The following is a 21,590-nucleotide window of genomic DNA, read 5'->3' as shown; positions in this document are numbered from 1 at the left end:
AAGCATTCTCCAAATTTACAAACAACATACCCAATATGTTGTTATTATTAAAAAATTTTTTTTAAATATGCTTAATATAATTTATAGATTTTTTTTAAATTGTTTTTAAAGTAGAGACCGCTGATCAAACTGAACCTCTTCACATTTCTGTGTTAGTCAGGTGATGTGCTGTTTTGTGTCACAGGTGTGTAACCGTATCTTCGTCATTAGAAGAGCTCATCTCACCCCTCCATTACTACAGTAATGACACGCCGACGCTAATGAACAAAGAACTAATGATCCTGTTACTCTCGTAGTGCTCGTGTCGTGCCGCTTTAATAGCCGTCTTCAGGTGTCCGAACACACACACTCACACACACCTGAGAAGGTGTCGTGTGAATTCAGGTCATCGCTGTAACGGCTCTCCTGTCGTCCGTCATCAGTGTTTGTCCTCTGAAATGTGTCGGTCGAATCAGAGACTCGACAGATTGACCTCTCGACAACACGAACCTGTTGCATGGTTTGAGCTGTAATATTGCACACTCATAATTACAATACCAATGCATTTGGTGCAATTTTAAATAACTAGCAGGAATACAATTTATATATATATATATATTACACATTATTGATATACTTGTAGTTTTTGTTAATGTTCTTTTTTTTGTCATTTTTATTAGTTTTAGTTTTATGCAAGTTTTAGTTTATTTAACTGTAGTTATTTTAGTACTTCAACTTGAACTAAACAAAATGAGAAATGTTGTTTTTATCTCCTAATTTGGACATTTTAAGTATTTTAGATGATGATTGAATTGATGCATGTGGTGTTTGGTTTACATGATATCTGGATTCTGATTTTTAGTAAATAATAATTGGAATTATTTAACATTTATTTGAATCTATTTAAAGTATTAATTTGCACTAGAATGCATTTTAAAGTTATGGTTTATTGCTTTAACTAGCTGAAATAAATGTTTGTTTATTTATTTATATTATGTGTGTGTGCGTGCATGTGAGCAGATGTTGTGTTTTAATCAGTCCGCTGTGGACGAATGAAAGTAGGGAACTAGATTAATCCCTGAGTCTCCCATCATCCCTCTTCTGTCTCTCTCTGCTTGTGTGTCTCCGTCACCATGCGTTCTCTTCTCATATCAGATGCTCCAGTGTCCAGCAAACGCCGTGTGTGTGATATTGAACATGTCTCATGATGTGTTTTTTCCCTGGACAGGACGCAACCAGAGCCGCTGTTTGCCGAGGAGGAGGACGAGGAAGAGGAGGGTGACAAAGATCAGCCAGAATGGAAGAAACGCAAGATCTGAAGAGTGATGATGGAGTCACAAACTTTCCAAACCTTTGATTGGACTGTGGACATTTCAAGTGTGTATTTGAGGGGAAGAATTTGTCATTTTGCTAAACGTCATTTTTAATTGATTTAGATGATTCATTGTTTGATTTATTATTTTGACAGTTTTTTCTGGTTGTATTTTTGTCTTTTAGATTCTAAATAAACACAGAGCCCATGTTTCTCGTACACGCTTCACAAACTCTTTTATTTGCTGGTTGAAAACCAAAAATGTGTGTGTTTTACATTCGCTCAACCTTTACTAAATAGTGTTGGATATTTATTATTTTTTGGTCAGAGCTGAATGGCGCGGCGAGACTCGCACGTATCGCTGTGTGAGATCACATGTTTGCGTGACGGTCTGCGGTGTAAACATACAGGACGTCACGCTATCACAACACATTCCATTCGGTTGAATCTCAGACCCGAGCGACGGCCCTGAGCGACTCCTCGACTTCCCCGATGAGTCACTGCGCTCTATAAATATTTATTTGAAAGAAATCTTTAGATACTTGGTTTGTTATTAAAGCTCGAGCTCTTCAGGATCTCATTGTGTCTGAGAGATTCGCTTCTGTTGGCCAGAGGATCTGCAAAAGCATATTTAGTGCGGCTTCTGTTTCTGATTCTAAATTGATTATTTTTTTGTCATTAGTGTTCAATTTTTTCTGTTGGGGGATATTTCACCTCAAAATCATATTTCACTCCAAATGATTGGTCCATATATATATATATACCGTGTGTGTGTGTGTGTGTGTGTGTGTATAAAATAGATTACTAAAAAAGAATGGTCCTTATATATACAGTATATGCCATTATATATATGTATTATTATTATTATTATTATTTAAATAATAATAAATGACCAAAAAAATTCTAATTAATATGAAAAATGTTTTTTGAAAAAATTTCAAAAAAACTAAAATGTCTAGATGTATTACATTAATGAGGAATTGGAGGGAAAAAGCGTTTAATTGTGTGTGTGTGTGTGTGTGTGTGTGTGTGTATAAATATAAATATATATATATATATATATATATATATATATATATATATATATATATATATATATTATACAGGTGCTGGTCATATAATTAGAATATCGTGAAAAAGTTCATTTTTTTTTTATTGTAAATTATTTTTAAAAATGAAACTTTCATATATTCTAGATTCCCTACATGTAAAGTAAAACATTTCAAAAGTTTTTTTTTTTTTAAATTTTGATGATTAGAGCGTACAGCTCATGAAAGTCCAAAATCCAGTATCTCAAAATATTAGAATATTTCCTAAGATCAATCAAAAAATGGATTTTCAAAACAGAAAAGTTCAAGTTCTTTAAAGTATGTTCATTTGTGCACTCAATACTTGGTCGGCAGCACATATTACAGCAAATGACTTGCTCCGAGCACAAATTACAGCATCAGTGAAGTGTGGCATGGAAGTGATCAGCCTGTGGCACTGCTGAGGCACTATTGAGCCTTCAGATCATCTGTATATTGTTGGATCGACTGTTTCTCATCTTTCTCTTGAAAATATCCCATAGATTCAGGGGTCAGGCATGTTGGCTGGCCAATAAAACACAGTAATATCATGGTCAGCAAACCACTTGGAAGTGGTTTTTGCACTGTGGGCAGGTGCTAAAGTCCTGCTGGAAAAGGAAATCAGCATCTCCATAAAGCTTGTCAGCAGATGGAAGCATACAGTGCTCCAAAATCTCCTGGAAGATGGCTGCATTGACTTTGCACTTGATAAAACACAATGGACCAACACCAGCAGATGTCACGGACCCCCAAATCATTACTGACTTCAGAAACTTCCCACTAGACTTCAAGCAGCTTGGATTCTGTGCCTCTCCAGTCTTCCTTCAGACTCTGGGACCATGATTTCAACATGAAATGCAAAATTTACTTTTATCTGAAAAGAGGACTTTCGACCACTGTTCACTGTCCAGTTCTTTTTCTCCTTAGCCCAGGTAAGATGCTTCTGACGTTGTTTCTGTTTCAGAAGTGGCTTGGTAGTCCTTTATCTGAAGATGTCTGAGTGTGGTGGCTCTTGATGCGCTGACTCCGGCTTCATTTGACTCATTGTGAAGCTCTCCCAAGTGTTTGAATCGGCTTTACTTGACAGTATTCTCAAGCTTGTGGTCATCCCTGTTGCTTGTGCACCTTTGCCTACCCAATTTCTTCCTTCTAGTCAACTTTGCATTTAATATGCTTTGATACATCACTCTGTAAACAGCCAAACATTCAGTAATGAGCTTCTGTGACTTACTCTCTTTGTGGAGGGCGTCAGTGATTGTCTCCTGGACCATTACCAAGTCAGCAGTCTTCCCCATTAGTGTGGTTTCAAAGAACAAGAGATACCCGGAATTTCTACTGTAGGGATGGTCATTTAATGAAACTCAAATTTAAATATTCTAATATTTTGAGATACTGGATTTTGGACTTTCATTAGCTGTACGCTCTAATCAACAAATTAAAAAAAAAACAAAAAAAAAACCTTTTGAAATGTTTTACTTTACATGTAGGGAATCTAGTATAAATGAAAGTTAAATTTTTTAAAATAATTTACAATAAAAAAATGAACTTTTTCACGATATTCGAATTATACGACCAGCACCTGTATATATTTAAAAAATATTTTATTACATATTTAATATATTATTCAGTTTGCTATTCATATTGAATATTTAATTCAGCTATTTAAGTAAAGACAGTACAATAAATGCTTTATGTATTTAAATTCATTATGTATTAATACTTCACAATTAAAATAAAATGCATTACAGTAATGAGAATTTAATGAAATATATGTGTGTATATCTATATCTATATATACATACACACATATACATACATACATTTATATATATATATATATATATATATATATATATATATATATATATACTATAAATGTATACAGTATATCTATATGTACATACATAGACATACAAATATTGTATATATATACACACACATATGTACACATATATATTATATAGGTGTGTATATGTATGTATATATATACATATATATGTGCGTGTGAGTGTGTGTATATCTATATATATACATACACGCATACACATATACATGCATACATACATACATTTATATATATATATATATATATATATATATACATACACATATACTATATATGTATACAGTATATCTATATGTACATACATAGACATATACATATATATACACACACACACACACACACACACACACACACACACATATATATACATACATTTATATATATGCACACACACATACAGTACAGTCCAAAAGTTTGGAACCACTAAGATTTTTAATGTTTTTAAAAGAAGTTTCGTCTGCTCACCAAGGCTACATTTATTTAATTAAAAATACAGTAAAAAACAGTAATATTGTGAAATATTATTACAATTTAAAATAACTGTTTTCTATTTGAATATATTTGACAAAGTAATTTATTCCTGTGATCAAAGCTGAATTTTCAGCATCATTACTCCAGTCTTCAGTGTCACATGATCCTTCAGAAATCATTCTAATATGCTGATCTGCTGCTCAAGAAACATTTATTGTGTACAATTGTACAAAATATTTGTGTACAATATTTTTTTTCCAGGATTATTTGATGAATAGAAAGTTCAAAAGAACAGTGTTTATCTGAAATCTAATCTTTTGTAACATTATAAATGTCTTTACTGCCACTTTTGATTGATTTAATGCATCCTTGCTGAATAAAAGTATTCATTTCTTTAATTTCTTTTCAAAAAAATAAAAATAAAAATTCTTACTGACCCCAAACTTTTGAACGGTAGTGTATAATGCTACAGAAGCTTTGTATTTCAGATAAATGCTGTTCTTTTGAACTTTCTATTCATCAAGGAATCCTGAAAAAAAACTGTTTTCAACATTGAAAATAATCATAAATGTTTCTTGAGTATCAAATCATCATATTAGAATGATTTCTGAAGGATCATGTGACACTGAAGACTGGAGTAATGATGCTGAAAATTCAGCTTTGATCACAGGAATAAATTACTTTGTCAAATATATTTAAATAGTACACAGTTATTTTAAATTGTAATAATATTTCACAATATTACTGTTTTTTACTGTATTTTTAATTAAATAAATGTAGCCTTGTTGAGCAGACGAAACTTCTTTTAAAAACATTAAAAATCTTAGTGGTTCCAAACTTTTGGACTGTACTGTACACATATGTACACACATATATATTATATAGGTGTGTGTATATGTATGTGTATGTGTATATATATATATATACACATATGTGTGTGTGAGTGTGTGTATATCTATCTATATATACATACACACATACATACATACATTTATATACGCACACACATAAACACATGTATGCACATATATTACATAGGTGTGTGTGTATATATATATATATATATGTATGTGTGTATGTCTTTTGATTTGATATGATTATGTTCTTGACAGGTTTTGTGAGAATCATGTTTTTAGTGTCTGAAAAATAATAAAAAGTGAATAACTAGGTCATGTCATTTACACTGACTGTGCGATATGTCGCTTTGGCTTCAAGTAAGAGCATAATTGAACTGCTTTGACTGTAAACATCTACTTTTAGATCGTTGCACAAGTCCAGATCTATAAGCGTCCGTGGATGAGGATGATGACACTGCTGAAGAACGAGGCGGTGCTGCAGGAGATGTGGATTATGTGTCTCTGCTCATTACAACCGAATGGAATGTCCCCTCTGGCTAACCTACAGGACGCTTTCTGCTTTTTAAAACACGAGACGAGATCTTGAAACTCTATCGCTTTCTCGGAGTGCCACTAATGCACTTCGCTTTTCCTTCGGTTTAAGCCTCCTGTGTCCTGAAAGGACGTGTCGAGGGATTTCCCGCCATTTCTGCCGTGCTATTGGATGGTTCCCAGCAGCGTTCGGAATAATAACCAAAGCATAACCCAGAAATAATCCTCCGGATATCTGTCCCGAAGAGCAGCTGTGATGGGCCGCAAAACCCTCGAAAGCAAATCATCCGCTGATCAGAGCGATGAAAGTCCCTGAAAACCGTAATGAAGAGTGAAGTATCCCAGCTTCCCCAGTGCTGCGGCCTAATCCGGCTGCCTATTCTGAGTGCTGATGTCAGCCGGCGCTCCGGTGTCTGTTTCCGGCCCAGGAATGTGGGAATGCTGGAGCAGGTGATGTCACCGTGTGCTCATCTCCAGCTTTGGTTGGAGGGATCGGGCGTGTCGTGTGAGTCGACGGTGTCTGTCAGTGGATCGTATATCTGAGGCTCGTTCTGCTGCAGTTCTGCAGGATTGAGCTTCTGATCTGAATGTGGACTTTAATCAGGGAAGATGCTGAGATTCATTTGACATGAATGAAAACGACGATGTGAGGAAACGAGAACACTGTGTTCTTAACCCATGATAGATCTCACATCTGTCCATCCATCCTTCAGTCTATCAAACTCTCCATCTATCCATCAGTCTGTCTGTCTGTCCATCTTTCCATTCGTGTATTGTTCTATCATTCCATCCATCCATTGATCTATCTATTTATCCATCCACCCATCCATCATCCATCCACTCATCCACCCATCCACCCATCCATCCATCCATCCATCCATCCATCCATCTAGCTGTCTATCCATCTGTCTGTCCATCCATGTATCATTCCATCCGTCCTTCCATCTATCAGTCCGTCTGTTCTTCCATCCATCTGCCAGTCCATCTATGTCTGTCCGTCCATCCATCCTTCTATCTGTCTGTCTATCACTCTGTCCACCCATCCATCCATCCATCATCCATCCATCCATCCATCCATCCATCCATCCATCCATCCATCCACCCATCCGTCTGTCCATCCATCCACCCATCCATCCATCCACCCATCCATCTGTCTATCCATCCATCCATCCATCCACCCATCCACCCATCCGTCTGTCCATCCATCCATCCATCCATCCATCCATCCATCCACCCATCCACCCATCCATCCATCCACCCATCCATCTGTCTATCCATCCATCCATCCATCCACCCATCCACCCATCCGTCTGTCCATCCATCCATCCATCCATCCATCCACCCATCCATCATCCATCCATCCATCTAGCTGTCTATCCATCTGTCTGTCCATCCATGTATCATTCCATCCGTCCTTCCATCTATCAGTCCGTCTGTTCTTCCGTCCATCTGCCAGTCCATCTATGTCTGTCCGTCCATCCATCCTTCTATCTGTCTGTCTATCACTCTGTCCACCCATCCATCCATCATCCATCCATCAATTTAACCAATGTATTGTTCTATCGTTCGTTCTATCCATCCGTCTATCAGTCCATCCGTCCATGTATCATTCCATCCGTCCTTCTGTCTGTCTATCAGTCCGTCTGTTCTTCTGTCCACCTGTCTATCATCCATCCATCCATCCATCTATCTGTCTATCCGTCTGTCAGTCCTTCCACCTATCCATCCACCTATCCATCTATCTATCTATCTATCTATCTATCTATCTATCTATCTATCTATCTATCTATCTATCTATCTATCTATCTATCTATCTATCTATCTATCCATCCATCCATCTATCTGTCTATCCGTCTGTCAGTCCTTCCACCTATCCATCCACCTATCCATCCATCTATCTATCTATCTATCTATCTATCTATCTATCTATCTATCTATCTATCTATCTATCTATCTATCTATCTATCTATCTATCCATCCATCTATCTGTCTATCCATCCATCCATCCATCCATCTATCTGTCTATCCATCTATCTATCTATCTATCTATCTATCTATCTATCTATCTATCTATCTATCTATCTATCTATCTATCTATCTATCTATCTATCTATCTATCCATCCATCCATCCATCCATCTGTCTATCTATCTGTCTATTCATCTGTCATCCATCCATCCGTCTATTCCTCTGTCCATCCATCCATCCATCCATCCATCCATCCATCCATCCATCTATCTGTCCATGTATCATTCCATCCGTCCTTCTGTCTGTCTATCAGTCCGTCTGTTCTTCTGTCCACCTGTCTATCCATCCATCCATCCATCCATCCATAAATCCATCCATCCATCCATCCATCCATCCATCCATCTATCTGTCTATCCGTCTGTCGGTCCTTCCACCTATCCATCCATCCATCCATCCATCCGTCTATTCCTCTGTCCGTCCGTTCATCCAACCATCCATCCATCTATCTGTCTATCCATCCATCTATCCATCCGTGATGTTTTTGGCAGGTATTCCGCAGGTATTTCAGCAGCTGAAGCGTTTACAGGATTTTCCTGCAGATCCGTCCTCATGCGAGCAGCTCTGGATGTAGTTTGTGATCAGGCCTCTCCTGACAGACAGAGACCTGCTGCGCTTCTTCACAAACCTCCTCGAGCCGAGCAGCCTCTTCAACCCCATGGAAACATTTCCAGAGAGTGCCCAGATTTACTGCTCGGCCCGGCTTTACAACCAGCTTTTGTTTACCATAGAATCCTGGGCCGCTGTTCAGGAATGCATTACAGCCTAGCGGGACGATCCCGACTCTCCAAACCGCTCCTGAAATGTCTTTCAGCACGTCCGAGCTTCAGCTGACAGACAGCTGATCATGTGAAATCCCTGGAGTATGATGGACTTTCTACTGTAAATATGTTTTATAATTATTTTAGATTAGATAGATTGATGCATGCATATAATTTTTAAATATATTTTGATGCATAAATTGTTTTAGATCTTAGCAAAACTAGTAATTTAAAACTAGTTCATTTTTTTAATATATTTATATTACATATTTTTGCATGTATATTTTTGCATATACATTTTTGCATACATATTTTTGCATATATATATTTTTTTTTTGCATACTTTTTTTTGCATATATTTTTTTTGCATACATATTTTTGCATACATATTTTTGCATATACATTTTTGCATATATATTTTTTTGCATATATATTTTTGCATACATTTTTTTGCATATATATTTTTTTGCATATATATTTTTTGCATAGATATTTTTGCATATATATTTTTTGCATATATATATTTTTTGCACATATATATTTTTGCATACATTTTTTTTGCATAGATTTTTTTTGCATATATATTTTTTTGCATATATTTTTTTTGCATATATATTTTTGCATATACATTTTTGCATATATATTTTTGCATATATATTTTTTTGCATATATATTTTTGCATATATATTTTGCATCTATACAATGCACAGAATGTAAAAAAGTAATATAAAAGCAACTTAAGAAGCCACTGTTCAAAAGGAACAGTTTGCTAAAATAATTTTAATTTTTAAACCTCACACATTGACAACATATTCACACAAAAGCATGATAGAAATGAGATTTATTTTGTAAAAAGTTATAAAATGAATATTGTACAAAAATAAAGTCTGTAGAGAGCTTTGGTTCAGTAACACAAAACAAGACAAAACGTCTCACAGGACCGACGAACACTGCAGGACGGAAAATGAGTTTCAGCAGACATTTGAACTCTTATCTTGAATGTTTTCTTTCGAGGAATCCATGAACGTAAGTTACACGCTCCGGACATGTGCACTTAGCAAACCGTCATACATCAGGACGGAGGATCGCAGCAAACGCGTGTTTTCGGTTACGGTTATCATGATTAAGGTGGAACAGCTGATGAAATATATCCTGATAAAAGAGGCACCTCGTGCTTTACAGAGGCTTGGCCTAGATACTTCAGAAATGGGTGGATTTGTTCAGTAAACGCAGGGGATTACGGCATCATTCCGGCTCCGTGTCGTCGTCGTAACATCACAGGTCTTGTGTGTTTACAGTCGCGGGCCCAGATTGCTCTACAGTTCTCAGGGATTGATCCTGTTGAGAAGTTTATTTCAAGTCGGTTAGAGCAGACAAAGCTGATTTGACATAATTGGTCTTAGACGACGGGGGGTCTGTAGCGCTTTTACATTGGGACTGCAGATTAAAATCTGTCCTGACCTTTGCGAACGCACCGGACCGGGTTTAAAGAGGTCGCATGTAACATTATTTACTCTGATCAAACAGTCCATTTGTGGCGCTCGGCTCGGCTCGGCTCGGCGCAGGCAGTCTCTGGCACTGATTTCATTACAGCGAGATGTAAACACGCTGGGCCAGACCGTATTTTAAAGAGATAATTGGAGACGAGCCATCTGAGGTCCAGCAACAACCCTAATGTGAGCATCGAGACTGTTGTAATGATGGAAGAAAATAAAGATCACTTTTGCAAAGCAACATCAGCTTTTTATTTTCTACAAGAATAGTTGGTCCTCTAAAGTAATTCTGCCTGCTTATTATCTGTTCTTCTGTTGTAGGAAACAACGGCAGACTGTCTCGTGTAGCTGGAGACCGTCTTTTCCATCACCGAACGAGGGAGTGCGTGGGGCCGAGCGTCACGGATGGGGACGTAATTATCTGCTTTTCTTTAAAGGAATCGTTCCAGCCGGGATTTGCTCGACCTCATGTTGTTCCAAACCCGTCTGACCTTCTTCCATGAAGCACAGAAGATTTCTCAATGACAAAATGTTCCTTTAAAGTATATCATATATCATGACTGGTGCATTACATTCCAAGTCACATGATGCTTTATGTGAGGAACACAAACATGTGCATTTTTTCATACTTTTCACATCGCAGTCAGTCATGTGAATGCTTTTTGAGAGATTTGTAGTGAATAACGTCTCAAATTTGGGTCTGTTCCTCATGCAAGATCAATCATGTGACCTCAGAAGACTTTGAATGCATTGCACAAGTTATATTTACTATCTTCATTGTGCCAAATGAAACCTGTATAAATCACCATCCACCTTCACTGTATGTGAACCAGAATCTCCTGACATCTGCGCTCAAATGTACCGTTGTTTAGTGAATTTTCTCAGGGGGAAATCCGGTCATAATACATCATTTCTATAGGAACCCATGTGATCTGTAATTTTGTGTACGGGCGAAAGATTTTCTCATGCAGATTTCTGTAGCTGCACTGCATTAAATAATATAAATATAAACTAAAATAGTATTTTTACTAGCTATGCTCGGGTCTTAAACATTTCATACATTATATATATAAAAATTATGTATGTGTGTGTGTGTATATATATATATATATATATATATATATATATATATATATATATATATATATATATATATATATATATATATATATATACTTACTTAGAAACTTACTTAGAAATTTATTTCACACACACTTCATCATTTTAAAGACAAAATTAACAATAATTAGGAAAAGTTAATGTGTGTAAAAAAGGGGAACCCCAAAGAAGCTATTGAAAGCTTTTACTTTCATATATATATGTATGTGTGTTAGAAAAAATAGATATCGATGTATATATATACTTCAAAAATTTTACTGTGTATATATACTATATAGTATATATTATACATTATATATAATATTATAGTTATATATATATATATATATATATATATATATATATACACATATACATATATATATATATATATATATATATATATATATATATATATACACATATACATATACATACATATATATATATATATATATATATATATATATATATATATATATATAAAATACTATTTTATATTTCGATTTGTTTTGTGTTGCACAGATGAAAGAAGTTCATGTAGGTTTGGATCAACATGAGGTTGAATAAATGTCAAACGATTCCTTTAAACACACATGCTCAAATTTGGCACCATCCAAGATAGAGAACAAAAAAAACCCTCCTTAAATAAATAAGAGAAACAAACACTCTAATACAATGGATCGCAATAAATAACAATAACTTAATTAAATCTCAATAAATACATTTTCATATATACTATATATATATATATATATATATATATATAGCTTTCTGGATATTAAATGTTTGGAGTCTGTTGTTGCGGCGTCTCTCACTGACAGTGTAAACGTGATAATCCACTGAAGACGCGCTCCTTATTCCACCAAACGATGCTTGTTGCTGTACAAACGCTCATTCGCTCAAGCCGTTAATCTTGTGGTTTGGTAACAAAGTGAATACTGAATATCTCTCTGTGAGAGTCCCAGTCTGACGCGCCCGTCCCGTCCGGAGCTCCTCGGTCAAACGCACGCACACTTTTTAGCGGAATGCTTCTTTAGCGTGTGGTATTCCAAGCTGTCGTCCAAGAACGAGATGTCGTCGTCGAAAGCGATCGGCCGACAGCAAGTCCGAGACGGCGTTTCCTTGTCCAGCTTCTTGTTGTGGGTGAGGTTGTTCAGGATCTTGTCGTAGTTGGTCTCGGCGTCGTAACACGGGCCGCTGCAGTAGCGGAAGATCAGCTCCTCTTTGGTCCTGTAACCCAAGCCCAGGTCTGTCACGTTGAGGTGGATCTCTTTAAGGAGGCAGCCACGCCCTTGACCTTTGACCCTGTCGTCTCGGCTTTCCTTTCGGCCGCCGCCTCGCCCGCGACCCCTCTTCCTGTCTCCGCGGCCCCGTCCCGCCCTCTCGGTGTTTGTTGCTCCTTTTTGTCGCCCTCTGTCCCGCTTCGGTTGAGAGTCGAGGTCCATGTCGGGCGACCTGCGCAGGCGGCCGATAGTCGCTTCGATGAAGTCCATGACGTTCTCAAACTGCTCCGGGTAAAGGCCGTTTACGGCATCTTCAAAAGAGAGAAGAAAATATTGTTCAGTTATTATTTATGCATAATTTGTGATGTTCCTCATTTGTTTTTGGATAAAGCATCTGCTTAATGGAAATGTAATTTAAAATAATAAAAGTCATTTGAAAATCTGAAATGAATCTTTGTGTTGTTGTTAACTAAAACTATACAAAATAATAAAATATTTAAAAAAAAATTATAATATTTTATTATAATATTTATTATTAATAATTATAATAAATTATAATTATTTTATAATATTTCAGGTATATTTTTTGTTTACTTTAAGTACTACAATTACTAAAACTAAAACTGAAATAAAAAATAATAAAAAATAAATAGACATATTTAAAAAAACACACACAAAAAAAATAAAACCAATGAGAGAACACAGCAAAATTATTAAAACAAGCTAAAATTAAAATAAAAAATATAAAAACTCATTAAAAATATTAATAAATACCATTGAACACTGATATGGATTTTAGTATTAATTTGTTTTTTTTTAAACTATTAATTAAAATAAAAAAAATAAAAAAATTCCAAATATTACTAAATTCCATATTAATGATGCTAAAAAACGAGAAAATACAACAAAATTACTAAAACTTAAACTAAAATTATATTTATAAACATTTAAAATCTTAATAAATACCATATTAATGATACTAAAATAACACTTGTATAATTTTTAGTATAAAATTTGATTATAGTGACCAAGAAAAAGTGCGGAAAAGAATTTATGAATTATGAATAATTATGAAACTAAATAGAATTATTTAAAAAAAAAAAAAAATTACTATTACTCAAAATTACTCAACAAAACTTGTTCAAATAAAAATGAAAAATATAAAAATAAAAGCTAATAAAAAAAATACCATATCAATGATACTAAAATAACACTGGTATGATATTTTTGTATAAAATCTGCTTATAGTGACCTAGAAGAAGTGCAGAAAATTTTCTTTTACATTAAAAAAGAAAACATTTTCTGTTTATTTCAGGTTTAAATCAGATTCTGATCTACAAAATTACAAAACTAAATAGACTTATTTAAAAAAAAATCAAAAATACTAATAAAAAAATATCATATCAGTGATGCTAAAATAACACTGGTATGATATTTCTGTATGAAATCTGCTTGTAGTGACCTAGACGAAGTGCAGAAATATTTCTGTTTTACATTATTTAAACATTTTCTGTTTATAAAAGAGATTGTGGTCTGCAGATCCTCAGCGTTCTCCCAGACGTTTGGACTTCACTGTATATACGACGCTTGTTTATTTGTCACTATCGGCCATCCTAAATAACGACGGCTGACTCACGGGATCTCTCCTGAACTCACGGGTGTTTTCATCTCAGGACTGCGATGGAAAATCTTATAGATGATGACATTGAGGTACAGCAGAATACATCTGCTCAACCGCAAACTCGAAACATGCGCGCCGCCCTCGTCTTAAACAAAAGCAAGCGCTCGTTTGATCTGCATGTAATACACCATGATTTCATTACAGTCGAAACTCAAAGTCACTCGCTCTCGGTTCAACCCAATAGACCGGATCACAGTTCTCAGAAAAGATCTGCCACAATGATGGTGTATACAATCTCGCTCTTAACAATGATTTAACTTGATGTCCGCTCAATGAGAAGAAGATAATAACAGCCGTTTTATTCTGCATGGAGTGGGTCACCTCATGATTGGGATCACATGACCAACTTCTCATATTAATGTCTACAACGTCACCAAGGCTTGCCCCGATCTGCCTGACGGGGGCGCTACAGCGGTGAAAAGTATGAAATGGCTCCTAAACGGTTGTGCATAGGCCTCAAGTGTCTTATATCTTTGGAATCCTCGGCTCAAGACGGACAAAATGCATTTCGCTCGTTGCTCATTTTTCAGTATTTCGGATCGTTTGAAAAACCTACTTTTGCAAACTATTCCTAGGTTTTTCACCCAATCAGAATCAAACCAGTGCAGCAAGATTTTCTGGAGTCTGATTGTCAATAATTATCAAAAAAATGTTGAAATTTCGATTAACGGTCACTAAGGGCCGCCAAACGTTTGAAGGGGGCGCAAACACTTTTACTAAAATGGCTATAACTCGTGAACGGAATGAGATATTTTCATCAAAATTGGTACATCTATGTAAGATCTCATTCTGTGGTCGTGTGGAAAAGGAAGTGGCGACTGGCCACTTGGTGGCGCTATAACAGGAAAAAAACATGAAAATGGCTTCACCGTTTGTCCGATTGACTTGAAAATTGGCACGCAGTGTCTTTGTCCCATGCCATGACCATCTTTGAGGACATTGACGTATCTCAAAAAACATGTCCTCCATCAGCCAATGAATTTTGAGCAGCTATCAGACAAGGTTAATGGAGGCCGATCAGAATGAAACTTGTTGGGCCTGTTTGATTCACGGCCCTGTGAGAAATTCAAAAGAAATCACGTTTTTCACGTGCGTTAAAGGATTGTGTATCACGTGATTTTTCGCACACGCCCACAACGTTCATACCACATGGTAGAACTCCTCATTCTGAGCAACTTTTCCTCTAGGACCACTGCTGTCCATCAAGTCATTTGTTAAATATTGGAGATTATTTCAAAAACCAACTTTGGCGAACTAGTCCTAGGTTTTTGGCTCAGCCTCGGTAACTGTTAAAAAGCTTTATAAACCATATATTTCCTATGGTAAATTGCCTGTATTTGCTGTAAATGGTCTTTTCCATCTCTGATCAAAGATGGTTACAGGCTTGCTAATTAAAACATACCTTTTCATGCATGTGCTTAAAGACATTAAAGCACTTGAACCCTGATAATTGCTGCTCGCAGCTATATTTAAAAATTCCAATTACAGTAACTTAAATCTTTTGCCGTTAGGTCGTTCAAGCCAGTGCAACATGAGCAAAAATGTACCAAAAACATTTATAAGCAATGTTTTTACCAATCAGGTGGAGACGCAGATACTGTGGGAACATGCAAAGATGCAAATTATATGTCATCAATCGTGGTTCACTCTTGCAATCAGCCAAAACGCTTTCAACGCCTATTTCATTGATTTTCATGCCTGCTATTCCATGCAAATATCACTTACAGCACATCTAACATGCATGAACACCTGCAGATGCACCATATGGCAGGTAAACTGAAGTATTCTCTGTTGAGATGATTCAGATGCGATGGGAATTTTGTTTAGCTGAGTTGTAGTCCTGATGCAAGGTGCCAGATTCGAGTAACCTTTACGCTGGTGTGGTTTGTGTAACAGTTATATGATCTACAGCGGTACCAAACACTGGCTGTGTTTCAAAACTCTGTGCTGCCTACCAAGACACGATGAACGAACAATGCATAAACATTTCAACTCATGGACAGCTGAGACTCATGCTTAATTTAAAGGGGTCCTTGATTATGATTTCACTTTTTTAACTTTAGTTAGTGTGTAATGTTGCTGTTTGAGCATAAACAACATCTGCAAAGTTACGACGCTCAAAGTTCAATGCAAAGGGAGATATTTTCTTTTACAGAAATTGCTGCTGAAGGACTACAACAAACGGCTGGTAGGGACTACAACGAGCTTCTTCCTGGGTTAGTGACGACACAAACCCTAAAATTTACATAAACCCCGCCCCCAAGAACACATAACAAAGGGGGCGGGGCCATGTTGGGCTGCTTTAGAGAAGAGGAAGAGTTGTTGTAGTAGAGTGTTGTTGTCATGCCGTCATTTTACGCCGGACTGCTTCACAAACGAGGGTCAATTCAACACAAAAGATGAACATGACGGCACATGCTAGTGGATGAGTTGAATCAACTCCACAGCAACTACATCAATTTATCCACTAACCATTCAGAAACGTCCTAAAACTTCTTCCTGAGTCTCTCCATCAGTGTCGACTCCGGTTTGAACAATGTAAGGCTGAACACCGTCGTCATTTTGGCTGCGTGAGATTCTCCAGCTTTGTTGTTGTTGAGCTGTTAAAGCTCCGCCCTCTTCTGGAAAGGGGGCGGGAGCAGCAGCTCATTTGCATTTAAAGGGACACACACAAAAACGGCGTGTTTTTGCTCACACCCAAATAGGGGCAAATTTGACAAGATATAATAAATGATCTGTGGGGGATTTTGAGCTGAAACTTCACAGACACATTCTGGAGACACCAGAGACTTATATTACATCTTGTGAAAGGGGCGTTATAGGTTATAAGTATGTGTCTTAGTTCGGATAGACACCATATTTTATTTAATGCAAAACAATGCTATGTTAAATGTACATTATGTTCAATATGTCAAACACTCTTAGAAATAAAGGCTCCAAAAGGGTTGTTTTGCAGCCATTTTTTGTTCCCCAAAAACCTTTCAGTGATCGGTTCTTAAAAGAACCTTTTTTTTTTTTTCTTAGCGTGAAGAACATTTTAATAATCTAAAGAACCTTTGGTAACACTTTACTTGAAGCCTTTATGTATAATGCATTATATCTTTTCAAAATTGTAACCAAAGTTAAAATGCATTATAATATTTGCAGATGCATCTTTTGTCATGTGATTTAATGCATTATACTTTCTAAATGAATATATAAGTAGAGAATACATAAACCTATAGACTAAACACGTAAATGAACTGCAAGAACGCATTAAAAGTCTTCTGTTTTCAGTGAGAAAGGTGTCATTTAAGTGGCCCCTAAGTTAATAATTACCAGTTTTTACAACGGAAGTGATTCAATCAAAAACCTACTTTAGCTCGATAATAACTTTTTCTTAGAACTGCTGCAAAGCCAAAACAATCTCTGTCCAATCATTTTCCTATTATCACTGTGAAGCTGCTTTGAAACAAGTATTATAATGTATTATATCTGTGGTTACAATAATTCATGAGATCAAGCAATGCATTATAAGGTGCATTACAAGGCATAATTAATGCATTAAAAATAAATCCAAGTGTTTCTAAATCGTTTTCCACTATGAAGAACCTTTTGTGCATGTTAAAGGTTCTTCATGTAACCACAGATGTCATTAAAGAACCATTTTATGCATCAAATGTTCACTTATTTTCTATATTTTGCATGCATTTCCAGCTAAACGACTGGCATCGTGCATTGAACGGACTCAAAACCCCGTTTTCATTTGCTTCAGATCGCATGTACTGCATGTCCTTCAGCAGCGCAAAATGACTTCTTCACCGTTTTCAGTGGCTTCCAAACTGCCATTTACAAGAACACTTTTTGGAGCGATTCAGCGGACTAGAGACACTGATGCATGTAGGGATTGAATCCCCAAGACAAAAGCCACTGAGTGATTCAACATGTGTTTTCTGCAGCTCCCAGCGTCTGTTGTTCACTGTAGTTTCAGCACGCCGTGCTTTATGCAAGGACGAGTTTTGGAAATAAATTCATGCATATTTTACAAGCCAATAGACCGGATCGGTCAGCCGAATGCAAACCGCTCCACATGCTGCGTTGATTCTCTAATTTAGAAAGTTCCAACGATGCATGATGAAGCGCGCGGCGTACGCGTCATATCGAGACTACTGTGTGTAAAAGACGAGGCCGCTATTAAACATCTGGAGCAGCTGCTGAAATGTGCATCAGCACAATGAATGCCTTTCCTGTCACGTCAGTATCTGTCAGCGTTCGCGGCAGCACCTTACGTGTGAGAAAAGGTTGGAAAACTCGGCGTTAAACGTAAACAATCCGTGCCTTGTTCAACTCCACGTCAAGATTATAAAACAATGTGACTTTAAAGCTCATCCTCTGTGTTACGAGGCCAAGATTTGTCATGCAGGGTTTGTTACGTACAGTAAAACATGTGGTGCTTTCAGCTGAGGCACATTTAACATACTCTTGACCAGTGTATTGTCACAGTGGTGCATCTGTGTCTGGGTTGCTCAACATGCAGCTATTTAAGTAATTGAAAACAGCTCGCTGAAATTCTCCATTGCAATTGAGGTACAATACATTAACACCGTATAGTGGTTCGATTGGTTGGTCAACAAGGTAATGCATGCATTCTGACTTACATTGCTCCTCCATGGAGGCGTGCTTTTGGTTGGTGGTTTCAGGTTGGGAGTCAATGATGGGGTCCAGAGCGGGGCTCTCACTGCGGACGACAGCTCTTTTGGACTGCTGCAGCTTGTGGAAGAGGGGACGTGCGGAAACGGAGCTCAGGAGCAACAAACACGTGGCTAGAATGTCCCATAACTTCATTTTAGACTCAGTTCCTTTGAGGGAAGCTGCAACGGTGCAAAGGTAAACATGAGTATGTGCAGAAGAACATGACAAAACCTTTGAGAGACTTTTGCATGTGTTAATTTGATGGATATGGTGTTTGTTTTGGTACTCGGAGCTACCGAAAGTCTCTCCAGAGGGAATCGGTTCAGAAAAAGAAATTGTGAAAAGTGCAAAATTAAATATTCTGATGAGGGCCTCCGTGAAATGTGTTCTGTAGGCTGAAGCCCAGTTAATGCCGAACAGATTTCTGTCAATAATACGGAGCAGAAAAATGCATGTTTTCTGCCAGAGTTTTTCCCCATTTCAGATCCCGAAACTCCTGTTGATGCAAAGGCATATAAAATCTACCAGTTTCATGAATGTAATGATGTTTACAATTACTTTTATGGCAGTAAATGACGCTTTACTCCGAACAGCTCCAATTGTTGATCATTAAAACCTGCTGTTTCTATTTAATCATTATATTATCTCAAGCTTTTTGACATTTTATTAGTCATATAGTCAAAAGATCAGGTGGTTTAGATATTTAGTCATTCTGTTTTATATGCAATCACAGCCACTTAAATCCCAGAAAATGTTTCGTTTCAAGTATTTTAGCTACTAAAATATATATATTTTTTAAATGCATTGCTTAGTTTTAATGTTGTGAAGTAAACTCTTAAAAAAATAGGTTTCAAATTGGGTTTTAAAGACGTTAGGAGAACCTTTTTTAGGTTCTTCAGGTGGTGCTTCATTTAACCCAGAATATATGAGGAACCTATAATGAAACATTAATAACTTTTCTTAATGTCCAAAGAACCATACAACTCAACTCAAGAAATCTATCGAATGAATTTTATATGTAAGAGTGCATGGAAAATGTACTGCAAAAATCAATAAGGAAACCCTATATGTGTCCATATGCAGAGAAAACGATCTAAACTCACCTTAAATGGGGTCCATACAGACCAGAGCTTCAGAAAAGCCAAATTCTCAGCAAACCGGGAAACACTGAAAGATCCAAAAGATAAAATCCGTGCGTTATCCTCAAAATATCACGATTCCAGGTCCATTCACAACATGTTATCCACTAGATCCAAACGAAGCGCGCGCTGAAGTGTCCAGAGCTTCTGACGCGCAGCTCAGCTCACTGTGCGCAACGCGACGCGCGAGACTGTGATGCTGCCGCGCGCCGCGTCTGTAAGAGAGAAAACCAGCAGCAGCAGCAGCAGCGGGTCAGATGAAGACATCGGGATGTGGATCCGAACTAACTGTAATAGTTTCCCGTGTCCATTAGAACGCGCCGCATTCTGCCTCCGAAACGCGCCGCACAGGTGATGAAATCCAGGTGAATGCTTGTTAATATCCGCACAGATCAGGTGAAAGTGAAGAAGCGCGCTGTTGTCCGACGGTGTGTGTGTCTCTGTGTGTGTGTGTGTGTGATATCTGTCAGCACACAGGAGTCATGATCCACACGCGCGTCTGTGTAACGCGTTTGACGCTCACTCTGGGCTCAGAGCGCGTTTAAATACGCTCACGGGTTCGAGCGCGTTGACGTCACTCTCTGGCCCCGCCCTCGCATTTCTCATGCTCTCAGAACTCAACATCCACACTAATAAAGCTGTTTGTCAGCACGAGCACAAATAATATGAAGAGTTTGTGTTGAAAATGAGCAGCTGAGAGAATTGCACAAAGCAAAATCTGTGAAATCTCTGAGCTGTCACTGAACTAAATATCTCAATCGGATGACTATATTACTTATAAAATACCCCACGGCTTGAAATAATTGAACACAACTGATGCTATTTAGAGTAAATCCATCTTTTGGATCTTTCAGTGTTACCATACCATGAATTATCTCGCAATGTCTATTGTAATAAATACCATGGTATTAATCTGGTACCACCACAGTGTTTTCTAAAGGAGATTTGTGGTGTTCCACAAATGCGTCACAAAGTCTTTATTAAAACCATCTTTACTAAATCAAAGGATCAGTGACAGCAGTTTGTTTAGACTGTAAAAACCCGTCTGCCTCTGAATTCAGGCTAAAAAAAAATGAGATCATCTAAGCTTATCCTAAATATTTCTCTTATTTTTAATTCTAATCCTAAACACATTTGTGTAAATGTAATCTTTGTTTTTTCTTCAAATGCAGAAGTACAACAAAGTGATTTATCCTGAAACTGAATTTCTTGCTCAGGATCTAATTGATTGAACATTAGTTTTTCAGACAAATATATTACAAAATGAAAATGTAATGGATTGATGCAGAGATGCATTTAGGCCAAGATACTGATAAATTGCTAAAAAATGAAATGCAAATAAATAAATCAGTGGCAGCAGATGTGTGTCTGTATGCTTTGTGAATAATAGTTGAAATGAGGAGGAGGAGGAGGAGGAGGGTTTCCCCAGCTGAG

General features: G+C 36.9%; 2 protein-coding genes across 4 annotated transcripts in view; one reads left to right on the top strand and one right to left on the bottom strand.

Annotated features, from left to right (window-relative positions):
- Positions 1-1,510, top strand: part of LOC125262541 (WD repeat-containing protein 70) — a 94,106-nt gene extending 92,596 nt beyond the window's left edge. For all 3 annotated transcript variants that reach the window (XM_048181346.1, XM_048181345.1, XM_048181344.1), the window contains one exon: positions 1,208-1,510. In XM_048181346.1, coding sequence (XP_048037303.1) covers positions 1,208-1,298 — 91 coding nt within the window. In that variant the 3' untranslated portion in view covers positions 1,299-1,510. The remainder of the gene's footprint in view (positions 1-1,207) is intronic.
- Positions 1,511-11,954: 10,444 nt separating this feature from the next.
- gdnfa (glial cell derived neurotrophic factor a) lies at positions 11,955-20,745 on the bottom strand. The gene is made up of 3 exons (XM_048181343.1): positions 20,121-20,745; positions 18,984-19,196; positions 11,955-12,976 (listed from the first exon to the last, which is right to left on the bottom strand). Exons 2-3 carry the CDS (start codon positions 19,168-19,170, stop codon positions 12,441-12,443), a joined length of 723 nt encoding a protein of 240 aa, XP_048037300.1. The 5' UTR covers positions 19,171-19,196; positions 20,121-20,745; the 3' UTR covers positions 11,955-12,440.
- Positions 20,746-21,590: the final 845 nt, after the last annotated feature.

Source organism: Megalobrama amblycephala, linkage group LG2 (assembly GCF_018812025.1).
Source record: "Megalobrama amblycephala isolate DHTTF-2021 linkage group LG2, ASM1881202v1, whole genome shotgun sequence".
Taxonomy (NCBI): Eukaryota; Metazoa; Chordata; class Actinopteri; order Cypriniformes; family Xenocyprididae; genus Megalobrama; species Megalobrama amblycephala.
Note: the sequence above shows the minus strand (reverse complement) of the source record. Positions and strands in the feature narration are given on the sequence as shown.

Coding starts and splice junctions, on each gene's coding strand:
- gdnfa (XM_048181343.1), bottom strand. CDS start 19,170: ATGAAGTTATGGGACATTCTAGCCACGTGTTTGTTGCTCCTGAGCTCC. Junction 12,977..18,983: donor CGCCTCCATGGAGGAGCAAT/GTAAGTCAGAAT, acceptor TCTCTTTTGAAG/ATGCCGTAAACGGCCTTTAC.